Genomic DNA, 19,010 nt, shown 5'->3' on the forward strand with positions numbered 1-19,010 from the left:
AGCTCCAGTGCTGGCAGGCAGTGCTTGCTGGGAGAGATGTGGAGCCCTGCGACTTGTCCTGTAAAAGAAGCTGGTGCAGAAGGACTCGCTGGCCTGAAGAACAACGAAGTGATGAAAGATATGAGGACCTTGCTGCTGGTTTGTGTGAACTTGAACTGTGTTGTATGTACAAAAAGAAAGGCAATTTATAAGTTCAGAATAAAACTTCTGAACTTGTTTATGAAACATGCCTCATTTTTGTGGTCTGTAATTACAGAGAGTGGTATCTCATCAGTGCACAAGATATTATAGTAGCATTGTAGAAACATCTACAATATAGAAGCATTATAGTAGCAACCATGCTAATAATTTCCCAGCTTAATATCTTGGGAAAAATCAATTGTTTATTTGCAAGGATAGAGAATTTAGAAAACTTTTTGTGGAAAAAAACCCAAACAAAACAACAATCAACCAACCAACCAACCAATAAAGCATTGGTCTCAACATCTAATTCCTATTTCCATTCTTTATCTGTAAAAATAATCTCTATCCCCTACTTATCATGGAAAGATTTAAATGGATGCTTTCCCTGACTAGGACTTTCCTTCTTACTTTTATTTTTCTTCAGAGTACTAAGAACATTTGTTTCGCTTTGTTAGCTATTTTCATTCTTTCTAAACAGCTGTCTAGTCTCTCATAAATCAGATACAGGATTGTATTTGCCCAAATATATGCCCAAATATATGCCCAAATGAGTTCAGGGAAAGGCAGCAAGATCCCTGAAAGGGTTTTTTCCCAGGGAATTCTGCTGTTTCTCTTTCATTTAGAAAGAGAAGAATTTCAGTTAGAATCACTGAAGACCATTAATCTGCATTACTGTTTGGGTGTTGTAGTAATAGCAGAGTTTTCAGTGCCATAGGCAGCACATGGAAAAAACATTCCTACTTGAGCTGCTACATGTAATGTAGGCTGTACAGGCTGCTCTGTGTTTTACACATTAACAGAGATTTACAAATCACAGATGGGGAGATGGGTGAAGAATTGCTTTTCCTTCCACTTCTCTCTACATACATTTCACTTAGCTCTGCTGTTTCAATGTCAATTGTTAAAAACAGAGTGTGAGACATTAAGAAAGAGCTTGAAGTAAAGGAGAAGGCTGAAACAAAACTGGGAGAGAACAGGAAAGGACATTCATCTAGTTGTCCTTAAATGGGTGCACATTGAGTATGTAAGGATGTCCCTTACAGACAGATTCTGCAGGAAGGTGAGCACCCTTCATTCCCATCAGCTTCTGCAGCATGGGAGGATCTTCTGGCATCTCCCAGGAGCCAAACCACTTGGAGCAAGAGGCCAGAGCACCACCCATACCTGGGCACTTTACTGGCCTTCACTACACACAGGATATGAAAGTCTGCAGCTAACAGGATTGCCTTTATTTTTCCATGTCCAAGAGCAGGCTGTAACTCCACCTGCCAGTGAGAAGGAAAGTTATTCTGCTGGCTGTGCATTGGCCAGTCTGACAGTGTGTATCTGGAAAGAGGAGGAAGTAAAAGGAGGGGTATTGTCTGCCCAGCACTGCAAGAACCTGGACTTACCCCATGTGAAATATTTTTGAGCTCTTTTGCAGACAGTCATACTAAGAACACTGCATACTTTTTCTTCCCAAGAGGAATCTATTGTTTCCATCAAGATCCTTGGTAGTATGCCTCTTACTTCATGGTATGCACTCAGTCACCAAACATGCAGGCCTGTATATATGAAATATGATTTAATTCTTATAATGCAAGAGATTCTGGCCAGTAATTGTCTTCTTGCACTTTTTAAATAAAAATAAAAGGAACTAGCCCTTAACAACAATCTGTCACTTAGTGTCACCTTTGGCAAAGACTGAGATACTCTCATACAATGATGTGATTTGAAAGGTGACAGGGACAAGGGACAAGTTACATGGAATTTGGAGTGAGGCTGCAGTGGAGAGTGAACCTCTCTCGCATGGTTTATCTGAGCACTGGACCTGCCTGTGATTCCCACCCAGCTCCTACAGTGTATGGTCTCTCTCTTGTACATAGCACATGAGATTTTGGAGTGGTGGAAGGTTCACATCCCTGTACTGTGATTGCAAGATCCAGACTTCACTGGAAGGCACCAAGGGTCTGCTGTGTGAGGGTGCTGCTCACCTCACCAATACTGTCAACTTGTGATACAGTGCTGGGAAGTGCTCCCTGCTGCAGGTGGAGCAGCAAAGTCACACCTAGAAGAGCCATCTCACCTCCTCAGGTCCCCGCTTCCACATTTCCACTGCACCCCAGCTCAGCCCATGCTGAACTCCAGTGATCCATCTCACAAGCTGGGAACTAATGTCAAGTAATTACAGGTTTGAGGTTTTGTTATGTGCTAGAAGAAACTAAGATTGCTCTAAACTAAGTGGTGTGTTATATAACTAACTGTGAATAGAATGCCTCTAAAATACTGCTTACAAACGTACTTGGTATAGAGTTATTATAGTTATTTTAGATGTGTTAGAGAGTTATGATGAAACAGGATAACTTCCTGTTTTTCTGTGAAAGAAACCAGGAAATTATATATTTCTTGCTAGTTATGCAAAATTATTGTTTTTGGGAGGTTTAATATGAATTGCTGAATGCCTTCATCTTTATGGAAGGGATGAGGACATAAATTGCAATTAAATGGTAAACTTTGATCTTGATTCTTTGTCACTGATTTTCAAGACCTGTACTACAGCACTTGCAAGCATAGCAAATGTGGATTTAAGTTATTTTTGATCACCTGTAAGACACTATCAGCTCCTCTGGCATCATATATGAAATAGAAAAGAATCAAGGTTGCCCTAAGACACGCATTTTCTCTGTAGCCATGCAGACACAGTTCTTGAAATACAAAGTATACTAAGCATCCCCTCCTAGGTCAGCACTTCCATGGCCGTGTACCAAGGCAACATCCCCATATGGGCCAAAATCTGTCTACAAAAAACATACAGCTTCACTTCAATGGAAGGTGATTTAAACCACGTGATTAAACCTGAGAGCACATTACTTACTCTTCACCTCCAAATTCATTGCTGCCAGTTGACTGGCATCAGCAACATGGCTGGAATGAGTGAGGATGAGGCCTAAACACAGTGCTGGTCAACTAAAACTATTTATCTGACTTAAGTCAGCTGAGTGGTTTGCAACCACCATATTTGCGTTGGTTCACAGCTCTTACTGAGTTTCCAGGTGTCTCAAGAACTTGTTTATACCAGAGAGATGATCTGTGTGGTTTGCAAGGAATATATTTGGGCTTGCATGTAGGATTGAGCTGTTCTTTCATTTCCACTGCTGCTTTTGGCCTTAGGCCTTCACTTCCCCTTCTACATCACAATGGTTTACCAGGCAGTAGTTCTCTTTGATCCCAGTGTTTTTGCTGTTTTTTAAAGGGATATGAATCATTCTACCTGCTATCTTTCCCATAATCATTAACATGAGTTTTACAAAGTCTTTGCCTTGTGTGCTCCACCTAGAAACTTGAATTCAGCTGGCTGGCTGATGTCTTCTAGCTCCTTGCATTTTCAGAATTTTGCAATAGACTGATGACTCACTATTTCAATTTTTGTTTTATGTGTCTGTGCCAATAGTCTGATGTGGGTAGGAAATCAGGTTTGCATAGTTTTTTTGCAACAGCCATATACACTGTTTTATTTCAACAGCATACACTGGAGGCATTGTGAGGCTGCCAGCAATGTGTCTCCATAGATATTGTCTCATTGCTATTGACAATAACTAGCTGTCTTCCCCATTTTTGTTAGAAGACAGGTTATATCCTACCCTGATGGATTCTTCCCCTGCCAGATACTGTTTCAAATATTCATAAAGGCAAACACCTGGAAGACAATCCTTTCCCAGTTTAGGTAGGTCTTTGTTTTGCTCTCCATAGTTCAAACACCTGTTGACTCTTCCTGTTTGTAGAGCAAGACTCCCATCATGGTTACAACCCCCTGAACCTCTGCTGAAGTCAATACCAGGTAAAAATGGCTATGCTATCCCTCTATCACACTGCATATTTCAAGGTTGTCTGAAAAACTTGAAAAAAACTCTGCCAGTTTACAGCTAATAATGTGTGCTAAATTAGTATTTCAATCATGGACATGTAAATGCGTTGCCTTTAACTCCTTAGTGATTTCCAGTGTTTCAGTGATACTAAGTTTCATTTTGGTTTTAGTCTGCATAGATCTATTTTCATGACCAGTTAGCTGAGAACTGAGCTTATGGTCATGATCTCTTGCAACTTCTGTCCTCTTGCATCAGTGTCTACAGAGCATCACTACCACGACAGTGGCAGTGAACCTTGCCAATTTGCCCAGTGTATGTGGGGGTGTTTGAGATCCACCCTGTGGCAATTGAGTCTCACTAATCATCATTCAGGGTGTGTTTTGAGTCTGCCCACCTGCTAGGTCCCAGGACACAATGAGGGAGATGCCTTCCTGAGTTCCCAATGCTTGACACAATCAGTGGCAGGCACCAAGAAGTGCTTCTTTTGCTGTAGCAATTAAATAATTATGTTCCCTTATATAGTGAGCTTGCTTGAGTCTATGTAAGGATGAACCTTGTTTGAACAGTGACTATCCTGCTTGTCTACTTTCTGAGCTCTTGCTTTATATGTAAGCTTGCCCTGATCTCTTGTCTCCTATCAATTAACTGTTCTCTTCTTCCCCTCACGCTTTTTTTTTTCTTTCTTTCGGAGTATTCTGAGAGGTAGGTGTTCTGTAGATGGATTTTTCTGAGCTATTTCCTGATATAGCTTCCTTGCCTTTCAAACTCCTTTCACCAGCTTTGCTGCAACAAAGCTCCAGTGAACTGTCTGCTCTGTGTAGGCTACTCATTCTCTTGGTGTGTCTGCTCTGTGTAGGCTACTAATCCTTCTGGTGTGTCTGCTATGAACTGCCTGTCCCAGGAATGCTGTGAGCAGTGTGGGCACCTGTGCTCTAATTGAAAGGAACATCTTTCACTCTGTGCCACCTGATGCTTCAGTCTGCATACTTTTTCTATTGAGATTCCTCTAGTAATTTTCTTGTCCTGGTGCTGTTTGCCAAGCTACCAAGGATGTATAATGTGTCCTGAGTTGCATCTGCTGTTTTGTGTGGCAACAAACAGAGGCAGCCTTGCAGCTTCAGTGCCACACAATTTCTGTTTGACGTTTTACTTAATGTGTGTGTTGTTTCTGCCTCCAGACAAGACAGCTTATCCCCCTGCGATGTTCATGTGAAGAAAGCACTGGTGTACCCTGACTGTGTCTGAACTACTTCACACAATTCCTTCATCAGCATTATCTTAGAGCACATGGAGCATGAGGTGAATGTCTTCATGCTGAGGTAAAGTAAGGCTCTCCTGCTCCATGCTGTGAAAGTGCCATGTCTAGCACAAGACAGGTACCCACACTGAGGTCTCATGCTATCTTGTGAGGGACCAATTCCCTGCACATAAGTCCCCACCCAACTCTGATCTTCACAAGACACATGTATCTTGCCATTTGCCTTTTTACCGACAATTTATAGTCATAGAAATTCCCTCTGAATATCTAAGGCTCATGTCTCCCTTAGCTGTGGTACTTTCTGTGCATTTCTGATATGAGTTTTCTTCTCACAACCATTATGTGTGATCCACCTGGCAGAACAGAAACCTGTCTTCTGATACCATCCATAAGACATCCTTCTGTATTCTTGTCTCCTCTGCTACACTCATATCAGCTTGCTGAAGAGTATCCACTGTTTTCCTCCTTGAGCTACTCATTTTTAGCTGTTCTAGGTCTTATTGAAGAGACAAACAAATGCAAATACTGTCTCATAGGAACTGGTGGGGGCAAGGAATGGAAGGGCTGCTTGCAGTGACACCTTGCCACTAGCTTAGTTTAGCTGCTGTGCCAGGATGTGCCCACTTAGTGATCCGACCAAAGTCAAAATATGGACCGTGACCTTCCAAATGCATCTGCATAGGTAGGAAACTGGTGCTGGTGTGATTGATCTTTTTGTTTTCTGTAGTGCTTCCAGTTTCTAGTCCTTTGTATCTATAGGAAAAGAATTAGATCTGGCACAGTGCTCAGGCAGAAAGGGGAGAAAGTGAAGGCAATGTACAGCCTCAGTTCTTTGCAGGTTTTTTTTTTTTTTTTGCTTTCCACAATCTTGGTAACATGGACAGTTTTCATAGTGTTACTTCCAGAAATTTCAGCTTAGTGTGTGATAAGTACAGGTCATGTCTGCATTGCAGCTCAGCTGCTCAGATCAAAAAACAGTTTGAATCAGTCTCGATCTCTGATTATTGGTGTGTCCCCCTGCACTGCTATAAAGTAAAACCTACATCTTCAACCCCTGCTCAGCCAAGTGCCTGTATAACTCCAGCCTTCCTGTAATCCTAGCTGTCCTGATGTTGCTTGTCTTAAGAGAGGAGGCTGTGCTGACTTGTCTGCCTTTGCCAGCCACAGGCCCTTCATGTGAGCCCAGCAGGACAGGCAAGGTGGGCACATGGTGTCTGCCTGCATGCAGGGTAACCTGGTGCCTCCTCTGGGCTTTGGGTACCTCCTGCAAAGGAGGACGAGTTGTCCTTCAAATAAGGCTGAGAAAAATATCACTGCTAGTCTCCTTCAGCAAGATGCTGTGAATCAATTCTCAGAATTAGTGTTATGGTGAAGTGAAGACGAAAGGCCAGTGAAGACGAAAATAAAAACTTTTTTTTTCCTTTTTAAAATTTTTTTAAAAATAAAAATCAGCTTTAGAAATAATGTCTTACCAGAAGTGAGGGAGGAAGGAACATGGTGTTCCACTGGTGAGAAAACTTCACAAACCTCACCAGAAGATAGGCCTGATTCCTGACTGTAAAGACCTGATTCTGGAAGAGGAATTTTTCATCTATGCTGCCTGAATGTTTCATTCTATATTTAAAATTTCCAAATAAAATTCCACAATGTTGGGTCATTTAATACACAGGAAATCTCCCATGCAAAGTAATTGACTGAGTTATAAAACCTACAGTATTTCAGATTTATTTAAGTGTATAAGAATATAGTACTTAGTTCATTAAACTTGCATTTAAAAATATAGGGGTAGCCTAGCAGTTAGCTCTTATTCACAGTTTATTCAACTTGAATTGAATAATGTTTTTATTACTTACTGTTTATCAACACTTTTCTTTAAGTTGCTGAGAAGACCATAGCATTTATCTCTTTCTTTATGCTTTCCAACAGTAACGCAAAGATTGCATGTAAACTGGAATGAAACATTCTAACATTTTAACAACCAAAACATGCTGTGACTAATGGAAATTTGTGTGTAATACAATCTTCATAACCCACCAACAAGCTTTGTCAAAAGCAATGTGATATCTGGGCACAAATATTGTGGTAAATGTTGGTTAACTTGGACTAGGGGTTGTTCCAAGAAATACTGTCAAGATTTACTCTCTGGTGCATCCAAAATTTTCTTGAACTGCTAGTGCACTGATTTAATCATGCCAAAACCTAAGATCTCTGCATCAAACATGAAGAACTGGCAGTAGTAGGTATGATGGAAATTTGGTGATTAAGCTCAGGGGTTTTATTTTAGGTGTACTAGAAGTCTAGTTAGAGTGAAATAACCCCCTTCTACACATCTACCCTACAGCTCTTTCCTTAATGTAAGGCATCTCTTTAGAAACACTGCTAGGCTGCTTGCTGGCACTTTTGCAGTGATACAATGCACATAAAACATAAATGAAAAATGCTGATACTGAGAACATATCTTAATTATAAAGAACAAGTTTTTAATGGATGCTATGATATTTTTATGTGAAAAGGTCCACCTCTAATGCCCTTCCTCCCATTTTCTTAACACCTTTTTCCCCAGTGCTGTTTCTGGTTGTGACTGCTGAACTTGCTATGATTTCTCCTGTTTTTCAGAAACTTGGGCTTATTTCCTTGTGCAAGTGAGGTCTTCCTTGTCCCTGTAGCACACAGCAGTTAAACTTCCTGGAGCTGGGAAGGCTTTGGTTTAATGTCAACCATTGATCACGGCTCACGTTAAGTGAGTGAAATGTAATGGTCTGTAAAGCACAGGTCAGGGGTGATCTTGTTCAAGCCCTGTTTCATCTTTAAACACTGTAACGCGTGTGGGAGCACTCGGCCTTGCTCCTCTCCATCTGTGCTTAGCTTCGCCAAACCGCAGAGAGGAAGCGGGAAATAAACCAAGCCCAGCACCCTCACCGCTCGGAAAGGTGATCCCGCCGGAACCCGAACAGATGGCGGTTCCTAGGCTTGGTTTGTCACTACAAATCCTTCGAGGGTCCGTCCCTCTGGGGCAGGCTGTGCGCAGGAGCCGCAGACAGGCGGGAAGCGGCCGCTGCGGGAGAATCCCGGCACAGAACGCCCTTCTGCAGGGCAGGTGCTCCGCAGGACCCGCTCGGGGGCTACAGCCGCTGCGGATCGAACTTCCCCCTGGGAAAGCCGGGCGCGCACCCGCTGCTGCCGGCACACCTGCAGGCTCGCACCGCCCCGCCGCCACCCATCTAGCGCCCGGGGCCTGCTGGGGGGCAGCTCCGCCGGCTGCCCGCAGAAGGGGCCCAAGTAGGCGGCGGGCAGGCCTCCCGGGCCGGCTTTCCAAGGAATGCTGCGGCCAGGAAACAATGGAGAGCCGCCCCCTCTCCGCCTCCCCACCGGCACTTCCAGCGCCGGGAGCAGCGCGCCGCCGCTAGGTGGCGCCGCGGCGGGGAGCGGTGCCGGGAGGGGCGGAGCATGCGCAGTGGGCGCGCCTCGCCCGGGCCGCGCGCCTCCGCCCCCTGCTCGCGCCGCCGCCGCCGCGAGCGGGAGGAGGAGGAGGAGGAGGAGGAGGAGGAAGGAGGGGGAGAAGAAGGGAAGGAGGGAGGCAGGTCCGGTGGCCCTCTCGGGTAGCCCCAGCGGCGAGGGAAACATGGCGACGCTGGGAGGCGAGCCGCAGCCCTTCCCCTCTGCTGCTCTGGCGGCGGCCGCCGGGGTGGGCGGCGGCGGCGGCGGCGGCGGGGCGCTGGGTCTGCAGGCGCCGCTGAACCGCGGTCTGGAGCGGGCGCTGGAGGAGGCGGCGCACTCCGGGGGGCTCAACCTGAGCGGCAGGAAGCTGAAGGAGTTCCCGCGCAGCGCCGCCGCCCTCAGCCACGACCTCTCGGACACGGTGCGGGCAGGTGAGCCCGGGCGGGGGCGGCCGGGGAGCGGCGAAGGCGGGTTTGGTGAATCGCCCGGGACCCCCTCCCCGCCCCCTCGGGCGCGTCAGTGCCCCCCAACCTCCCTGTGAGGCGAACACCCACTCCCCACCCTTTCGTTCGCCTTCCTCTGGGGCCCGTCCCTGCACGGAAGCCGAGCCCACCCCCATCTCTCCGTGGACCCTGTGCTTTCTTTATTCCGCCCGCCTTGGTGTATGAGGTAGGTGTTTGCTTCCATATGGCTGGATCTGTGCACGCTCCCTCCATCCCCCCGCTCGGCGCTTGGTGAGACAGAGCTGCGTCTCCCGTGGCACACCGGGGGAATGTGCGGGGAATTCTTGCTCGCACCTGTCCGCTTCTCTTTCTGGGGAGTGTGCGTCTCTGTGCCGCCCTTCCCTGACTGCTGAGGCTTGCGGTGGCAGGCAGCCCACCTTTGATTCAGCCGCGGGAGGAATGCACATGGTGCCAGGGTGGTACCGGCTGGTCCGTCCTGCTGCTCGTGGGCGAGCCCACCTGGCGTGGAGGGGATGCGAGTCCGTATGTAACCACATTGAGATACTCATGTGCCTCTGAACATGTCACCTGTTTGCATGCCATAAGGGGAGGCATGTCCCTAGGAAGACTGCTGTGCAGGTGCCCCAGGGAGTATGCTGCCTCTCACAAATGCATGCCGCTCGTTCTGCACTGGGGTTGACATGCCCCCTTAGTGTCCTTAGCCACAAGTAGCCATGTAGCCACAAGTGCCAGCTCTATGCAATGCTATCTTCCAGGGCAAATGCAGAGAGAAATCCCTGTCTTCACAGGCACTGTATGTACTCTACAGTGGGGACACCATCATTACGTAAATCTGCAGAGGGGACAGGCCTGACAGCCCTGCTGGCAGGAGTGGTGAGGAGACATATATTCAGTCTGTGTTAACTTGCTCTTGCACTTTTCTTCCAGCATAAAAAAGGGCACAGTTATTTGTCACCTAGTGAGGCAGACCCACGTCAAAGGGTCATGTGAGTTTTCCTGCTCCTCTTTATTCCCGGTGATGGAACCTAATCCCTTCTTTACACGGTGTCACTAGGTAAAAGGGTGCAAACCTGCATTACAAGGATGTATTAGTGTATTGCTAAGGTCTTCAGTACACGGCCTCCGCTGCCCTTGTGTCCCCATTTGCCTGCTGGAGATAGTTGTGTCGTGGCAGAAGAGCAGGAGACGTGTAGTCACTTGTTTTTGTCCCACAAAACAGCAGGTGCTATACCTGCATGCAGACATGTGATAACATGAATCTAAATTCTCAGCTATTTCTGCACATGAGGGCACTTACGCCTTCCTGTATATGGAGATACATGTGCTGCTTGCTTATTATGTCTGTCCCCCAGTTAGTGCCTCAGATGTGTGGTAGGAGTAATATCTTGTTGTTGTTTAACTTTGTTACTTGAAGGCTGTTGCTGAGTGGATTTCACGCTGGTCTGTGTGAGCACCTGTATCATCATATCAATTTAAAAAAAAGTTAAGGAAGCTTGATGAATGAAACTACCATGAATTGATGGCATGAATTACCATACTAACCATTAGCTGACTCAGTAGCAGATGTGAAAGGGAGAGGCATGGTAGGAGAACTCTGTATGGTTAGAAGAATGACTTTCAGCTTGTCATCCCAAGCAAGGCATTTTTTATCTCATTTCTTTTTCAAAGTTGAATTCTAGCAGACATACAAGATAAATAGTTTGAAAATCCAGAAATTGAGCTTGTTTAATATTGAACCAAACAGTTGGAAAACCAAATTGTATACTGAGGGGGTCGTATACTGGGAAGAAAACAGTTTGATTGGTAGTGACTGGATGTTAGTATCTGTGTGTTGTGTAAGTAAGTGCTGTACAGGCATGAGCTGTGTGTAGTATGTAGAGGTAGCACCTGCTTCTTGCTTCAAACACCTTGCTTGTTCTGCTGATTTTTCTATGAATAAAGTAGTCTGTGTCTTCAAGTATTATTGTGCTTTTGTCAGAGTTTACATGGAAAACATTCAATATGAAATTGAATGTAGAATTGTGTTTTCATCCTCTTTTTGTTTGGTATAAACAGCAGTGTAGATCAACCCGCATCTTAATCTTGTGAAAACAGCAGCCCTTTTTTTATTGTCCCTTTTTAGAAGAACACTGTGTTAATCTATAGTTGCTTTAAGGTTTTGTTTGTAACAGCTTCTTGTAACTGTTTAATGGAAACTGCCTTGAAAGTTGTGTGTTGATATATTTCCAAAAAATCCATGTTTTTTTTTTCTTTGTTATATTACATAACAAATATATAAACAGAAGAGATGCTTGGCTTAAGGCCAGATTTCTGAAACTCTTGGGGCAAACTCTTGATGGGAATTTCTCTCCCGCTTCCTCTCCATAAATGTGCATAGTGGAAAATTTTCTTGTACTGCTTGGAATAGATCCTTGAAATTAGTGATTTATAGTTTTGGATCTGCTGTGCTAACATGTTTCTGAAGTCCTGAAACATTTGTTTTTGGGGTAGGGGGTAGCCTTTCACTTTTTTTTTTTGTGGGGAGGAGGGGATTGCCTCAGTCTCACTGAAAAATGAGGATACTCCTTGATGTAGAGGATATTAGTAAGAGGAGTTAAGTGTAGAGCTCTGAGGAGCAGGGAATTTCCAGAAAACTGAAACCATGTCTGCACTTGACAATGTTTTAGTACTGCAGACTGAAAATATTTTTTTATTCAGAAAGTGATCATTTACAGCTTCTTTCAAATACAATGTTATCAAACTTGTTTTCTAGAAAGGTTCCGAGTGCTTTTTGTAGGTCTGAGGAAGAAGAAAGTGAGGTTCTTGAAGTTCGCTGTTCATGCATTTATTTTTTTCCTGAAGTTAGAAGTCTGATTTTATATAGCAATTGATGCATTTATGAAAGGGTTGTGGCTTGTTGTAGCAGCTGGGATGGGATAGTTTGATTTTTCTAGTTCTCACTGCAGTTACATTCTGTAATAACTACAGAGGCTGAACTGTACTTGTCACTTTCTAGTCCTGCAGCTTCTGATTATGCTTTTTCTTCTGTGACTTTTCTTTACATTAAATCCATCATGGTTATGGAAATGTGATAGAAGACTTCTTCAGTCTTTGAGAGTTCTGCTCAAATGCTGAGTGACCTGGTCAGGTCTCTCTGCACACAGAATGGAGTTTTCATGGTGTTCAGTCCTGTTAGAAGAAAGTAAAACCTCTATGTAAAGTGTGCTGAGTTTAGTCAGATGTTTTAAACCACATCAGTGTGGATGCAATGCAAAAACAATTTCAAAAATAATAAATGCTATTCTTATCACTTTTATTACAGGCTGGGTTATGTAGAAGGCAGTGGCACAGTAATCACATAGTTCTTAAGTAATAGCATGCAATTATATTCCTGCAAACCACTGGGAATGCTGGAAGCATGTTACTTTATAAAAGAGCAAGCAAAGGCCCAGAAGATGTAACCATGGCTGGCTACTGTATTACTTCAGCCTCTTTCTGTGGGCTTTAATTGTATTTCTAAAGACAGATCCTCTGAACCTTTTCTGGTGAATACCTGCTTCATCCACTTCTGTTGAGTGAGTTAGGCACATGAGGAGGGATTACGTGCTGCTACTGGTAGTGACTTGGCAGAGAAGAAAATTCTTTAAAGTACGTGCTAGATTGTTAGAAAATAATTACAAATTGAAGTATTTTATTGCTACATTGGACAGTATGAAATTTTGGAAGGAATGTGTATTTTTTTTTTTTGTGCAATAAAATGCTCTCTTGATAAAAGAGCTCATACCTGCTGTTTTTTAAAGTGTTTCTGAGTGGGCTATACTTGTTGGACAATGCTGTGTTGAAGACACCTTTGCCTGGCATCTTTGAAATAGTTGTTTTGACTGTATAACTATGGATTTGCTTTCAAGATGGTTGAAAAATCATAGTATCACTGTGAGCATTGATGCTGGTTTGGGTGAAATATGTTCCTTTCATTCCTCTTTACTGATAACAACACTAGTGTTTCTTGTTTTTCTCCTTTTTTAAAAAAATAAATATGATGTACATGGGGCTCAGAGCAACCATATCTAGTCAAAGATGTTGCTGTTCCATGTAGGGGAGTTGAACTAGATGACATTTAAAGGTTCAATCCAACCTAGACCATTCTATGATTCTGTGTACATTAGAATGTTGTAATTTATTCTTACTTATTTTCTCCACCTGCTTTATTAATGTAATTTTTCCTTCACGTCTGAGAATTCTAATTTCAGCAGTAGATGTGCAGTTGGTTCCACCTGTTCTAAGTGCAGGTTGTACTGGGCAGGATGTCAAACATCCAGACTGGTTTGTTTGTGCTACTGTACAGTTCCAAATATCAAATATGACCACTGTATGGACTCTTGTTTAGAATTTGATTGTTATTTGGCCAGTAGAGAAAGATATTTGATATGCCCCTCTCCTTTTAAGAATTCTCTCTGGTAATTACTTTGAATAATTCATAATTTTGAATTCATATTTTGATTAAATTGTGGGGTTATTTTTGGATAAGGCTGAGAGCCTCTCATCTTGGTAATTTAAAATCATGTCAATAAATAATGTCTTTATAAGTCTAAAAAAATAATAAAACTGTTTCTTTTTCATTTAAAAAGTTAGTCCATTCCTACAGCTTTTCTGTATTTATTTGAAGATTTCTAACCTTACTTACTGTTTCTGTACACAAATAATATCTTAAGTATATTAGGACAGGGAGAAAGAATAAATATGTTTGCTTATTATCACCAATGAGTTGAATATTACCCTGCAGCCAAAATTTAGGGGATGTAATTCTTATGGCTAAAAAAATCAAGAAATACCAATTTTGTATTCATTATTATGTATCCAACAGTATATGTAACATTATTATGTATTTAACAGTTTCTGACACCACCTGATTGCGTGGTCTGTCTGGACATCTCTGTGCCAACATATTCTAGCTTCTGTTTTTTATTCATAAGCAGTGCTTTGGGAAAGAGCTTTATCAAACTAAAAGAATTATTTTAGAAACACTGATGTGCATAGCAACTTATAACTGCAGAATACCATTTAAACCCTCTTGGCCCTTTTATTCTTCCTGGAGTCTGACTATATCCTTGCTTGTGGATCTTATAAACATTAAGGCTATTTAGTTCTATTGAAAACAGTCTATTAGTTCTCTTGCTGTAGAGTCTAGTCAGTGGTGCTTTTGAAAGTTACCTCTTTTGTCTGGAGATTTATGCTCCCATAGCTGAAATATAGCCAGTGTCTTTGCAGGTGCTGTTAGACACTCTTCAGCACAAAATAAAGTGAATTAGCTCAGACTGATTTTGTTGCATTGAACAAATTATGAGTACCCAATTGCCTGGTTACTGTTTCAGAATGTGGCTTGAGCAGATTAATGGCTTTCTGCTGCTGTGTGTGTCTTGCCCTTGTATTTGGTTGTTTGTTTTTTCTTTTTTGTAGAGAGGTTTTAAAATTAATGTACTGGCTAAGAGGTAGGAGAGATGCCAGCCTAAAAACCCTTGGATGGGAGGAAGGGTGAAACCCCTCAATTTGAGCAGGAATAGGCTCTGCTGTGGATGGAACCTTTACCCCCAAAGTGAACTTCTCCATTAGGGTGGCAGTTTTTTAAATAGCTCTGCCTATTATTGCTATGTTTGGACATGCTGTGCATATAAATTAATAAAAGCTGAAGGCTTTTGTAGAAGTATTGTTGTCTTGTGCATCCTTGGCCAATCTGCCTGGAAAAGACTGACTCAGAGCTCCAGAAGTGCTGTTATGAAAGTCAAGGTGCTACAGGTTCCTTTGCAAATGCTTTTGGACAAGCAGTTTTGTAGGTCCATTCACCTGTGATCACTGGTGGGAGGTAGAAGCCAAATATCCCTCCATTGTTTGTGAGCCTTCTTTTAGTCCTTCCCTGGTCTGTTTCCATTGTTTCTTCAGCAAAAAAGGCATCTTAGTTTAGACATCTCTCAAACAGGAGAGACTGTATGAATCTTAACACAGTTACTATACAGAGAGTTTTGAAAACACTGAATACTTCTGTGAGGGGAAGAGGCTGGGGCAGAATCAGCTATGACAAAGTAGAATGAGTATTTGCACAGTAGAGCTCTGGCTTGGAAGAGGAAGGGGGCAAATGCCAATGCAATATAGGTTTGAACAAGGAAATATTTGATGATACTGTTAAAGGCAGAAGTGTCGTAGAGAATGAAAACTTATGAACTATTGAAAAAAATATATGATGTCAAAGAAGGGGAATGTGTGTAATGGCTTGGGATAATTCTCTGAAATCTGTAAAACTAAGGAAAAATGTTTATGTTCATAATGACTAGAATTATGTGCATAGAGAATCAGATAAACATGGAGAAAACTATTTGGCTGCAAGATACACGACATTTACAGACTTTATGCTACAAATAATAGTTTCATGTTCATACTATAAAATACTAATTGTTGAATTTAAGTTTGGGAAGCTTAGCATCCATTTGTCTGTGTAAGGAAAATCCAGTGATTCTGCTGCTTGCAGAGTTACAAGATCAACTGAGATGGAGAGACTGGTGTTTTGTGTATCAGAATGACCATTCTAGGAAGGATGAGTAATTTCCCTGGGCCATAGGGTGACTGCTCATCATTCTGCCTGCTGTGCTCTTGCTGACTGTCAGTGAACATTTGCTAGGTTTGTGAACATTCCCTAGCTAGTTAGATTGCTAATTCACAGTTAAAATCAATATGATTCAAATAATTGAAATGGCACTTCCCAAACCAGAGATATGTTAAACTTGTTCTGCTGAGACCAGAATGATGAAAACTGTTCCAATTTATTGTCCTCTGATGTGTAAAACTGAAAGAGCCAGAAATGTTATCCCTGTGTTCAGTGAGTAGATCACTCTCAAAACTGGAAATGGGTGTTGCATCTGACTTCTGACTGTTCTCTGCTGACCATGTTGTATTTTACACCCATCAGAGCAGTTCTTTGGAATACTACTGAGGGGTTAAAGTTCTGGAGGAATAATTCCTTTCTGCTAAATTTGTGCATAGATGTGTCTTTGTGGGAGGAGTTAATTTATGAAATTCTAACTCTTTCTCCCCAGTGTCTTTCTCTAAGGGTGTCTTGCTGGCCAGCTTTTTATTCTTTTTTTCCTTGTATGGTTCAGAACATCCTAATGCCTGTAAACCTCCTATTTAAAAATAGAAATAACATTAATAGTCTACAGCCTGGGACAGGAGGACAAAAGGAGAAATATTCTTAAAGGAAAAAACAAAAAGTCAAAAGTTGTGAGATGATGATCGTGGCAGAGCAAAGTGGGGGTTAGTTTTGTGCCTAATTTGGAGCCTGATGAGGTTTACACTTGCTTTTGAAGCTGCATGAAGTGTTTCATGTTCAGCTGAGCCTGTGTAGATTTAGCTAAAAGCTAACTGATAAGTTAATGGTGATTATGTGAGGTAGTTCTTCTAGGAATGGTTAGGGAAATTACTGGAAGTAGCTGGAAGTTTTAAATATCAGAATAGAGTTCTTGGTCTTTATGAGAAGCAGAACAAGGACAAAATAGCTGAGCACCAATGTTAGCAGTGACCTGTGCTGCTGTATGGAGAAGGTTTTTATGTTTATTTTCTGTAGATACGTGATTTCATTCCTTGGTGCAAAGTGCAGTAGTTGTAATGTTTCTATTTCCTTTCAGAACCGTGGTGCTTTAGACTATTAGATTAGTAGCAGGTTTAATTTCTACGTTTTGGATTTAACTGTATAAACTAGGTATTTTCTACTACTGTAGCCTGATAAATACTTCTTTTTGCTGGCATTAATATGTGTGTGAAGGATTTAAAGAAATAATTTTTTGAATTAAGTAAAATTCAGCAAAGTACATCTTGGGAACATGTTTAAACATAGCATATGACTTGATTTCTTTGTACTGTAAAAATATTAAAATGCTATTATAATACTAGTTTATATTCTGAAGTAGTATGTTTCAAAAGTAGCAAAGTGACTGCAAATGACACTTTCACTTCAATTTATCCTGTGTGAACAGACATGAGGTTTTTTAGCATCTAAAGTCTGCATCTTTGGTTGTGCTATTTGCAGTGACACCTCTCCTTTGTAACATTACATTAGACAGGCAAAAAGTAAAAATGAAAAATAAATAAGATGGGGGGAAAACCCAACATGTTCAAATGTGAAGAGAAAAGCATGAGTAAGTAGCTGGATCTGTTATTTGGTGAGCAGAAAGAAACAGGTTCATAAAATGTGTGTGCAAAGATAAATCACTGAAACTGATGGAGAAGTTTTGTGAAGTGGGATAGGAAAAGAAAATTGAATCGGAGGGTAAGCCAAGGAGAGACATGGAGCAGAATACACCCTTGGGTAACCTTTACAGGGAAAGGCAAAATACCAAAAAAGCAAGTGCAATAGTTTATGTACAATAAGAACCTTATGTCTGATTTTAAAACCAGTGAAATTGTTATCATGGTTAGCAAAGCTTTTATTATTAAAATGACTTTTTGTACTATTTGAAGTTTTAACTATTTAAAAAGCTATTGACAATAGAAATAGGGATTATTGCTGCCTATTGCCATCTATTGCTGCTATTACATTACTGTATTTTGAGAATAGTGAGGCTTCATTCAATTCGGTCTTTTTAAGGCAGGACAAGCATATTAACAGCAAAGCTGTGTGTCTGTTCAGTGGGGAAGGAGGAAGAATATAGTGTCATTCATATGTTACATAATTAGAAAAATGCAGACCGTTATGAAGATATCTGGAATGGGTGTCTGGTCAAAGCTGAAAGGAGCTTTCTCAGCAGTTGGGCCGGGACAAGGATGCCCTGGTTACTAAACACAGCTGTGATTGATCAAGGGGAACAGCTTAACCCAGGGTTTCCCATGCTCATTTTATGTTGTGTTGCTAGGGCTTCTTGTTTGCTGGTTTGGTTGTTTTTTCTTTTTTGAGTTCATCCCAGTTCAAGAGAACTGTCCTTTTACCTTCCACTTTGCAAAGTGTAGTTTCCCTGCTTGGTAAGTTTTGTCTGTGATCCCCTTTCCAAAGTTTGAATTCCAGTCTGGCTGAATGCCTGCTCCTTACTTGTGTTCCACTTAGCAGCCATTCAGATTGCCTGATGTTACTGACTTGATTTTTTCCTCACTCACACATGTCCTGTCACTTGCAAGGTTTGCTAGACATGGTATTTTATTTCCCCTTGTTTACTAGCGTGTTTGAAGGAAGATGTATGAACAACATCCTTGTCCCATCCATCTGAAATGTTTCCATACCTCTTATTTTGAGACCCATCAGTACTGTTCCTTCTAGTTTCTATACAGTGTCAATATGATGCTGTAGCTTCTTAGTCACAATGTGCAGAAATTAAGACTGATTTACTGAATTGTAGCCATGTTATAATGGGTGTTTCCATTCACTGTCTGAACTTTCAAATTTGATGGAAAATTATTATGTTAATTTGGCAATATGTAGTTGTATGTTATTTTTCTGAGATTTTGTTTGAGTGTGACAAAAAAGACTGCAGAGCCTGAAATTGTTTTTCATTTAAAAAAATTGCCAAATTTCTACCCCATCTTCAGAAATTTTTTAATGTACTGTTTCAAATTCACCATAAAAAGTGAAGATAATCTGGCAGGCTGTCCGCAAAAAAATCTTTCATGCAAGTGGAGTGGATCTTATGATTTGAAAGAAAATATGAACTGACTTAAAATAACCAGTAACTTCAATTTGCTAACATTTTTCTAAGTGAATTTAGAGATAAGACAGACACTGTCATGGTGTAGACTTTTGTATCATGGTATTGCTGCTATTACTGCTCTACTGAAGGGTGCTGTGTGTTACTTTGACATTCAGCCAAC

General features: G+C 41.8%; 1 protein-coding gene across 11 annotated transcripts in view; it reads left to right on the forward strand.

The window, feature by feature from the left end:
• Positions 1 to 8,815: 8,815 nt before the first annotated feature.
• LRCH1 (leucine rich repeats and calponin homology domain containing 1) overlaps positions 8,816 to 19,010 on the forward strand; it is a 116,222-nt gene continuing 106,027 nt past the window's right edge. For 2 of the 11 annotated variants that reach the window (XR_002465269.4, XR_002465270.3), the window contains exon 1: positions 8,817 to 9,155. Coding sequence is in view for 6 of the 11 variants with exons in the window: in XM_085577522.1 (XP_085433648.1) it covers positions 8,909 to 9,155 (247 nt within the window). In the remaining 5 variants the exon portion in view is untranslated. Of the gene's footprint in view, positions 9,156 to 9,205; positions 9,394 to 19,010 lie in introns of those variants that run through there. The other 9 variants (XR_002465271.3, XM_021528437.4, XM_085577529.1 and 6 more) reach the window with 7 other exon arrangements.

This window comes from Lonchura striata, chromosome 1 (assembly GCF_050655825.1).
Source record: "Lonchura striata isolate lonStrDom1 chromosome 1, ASM5065582v1, whole genome shotgun sequence".
In the NCBI taxonomy this organism is placed as follows: Eukaryota; Metazoa; Chordata; class Aves; order Passeriformes; family Estrildidae; genus Lonchura; species Lonchura striata.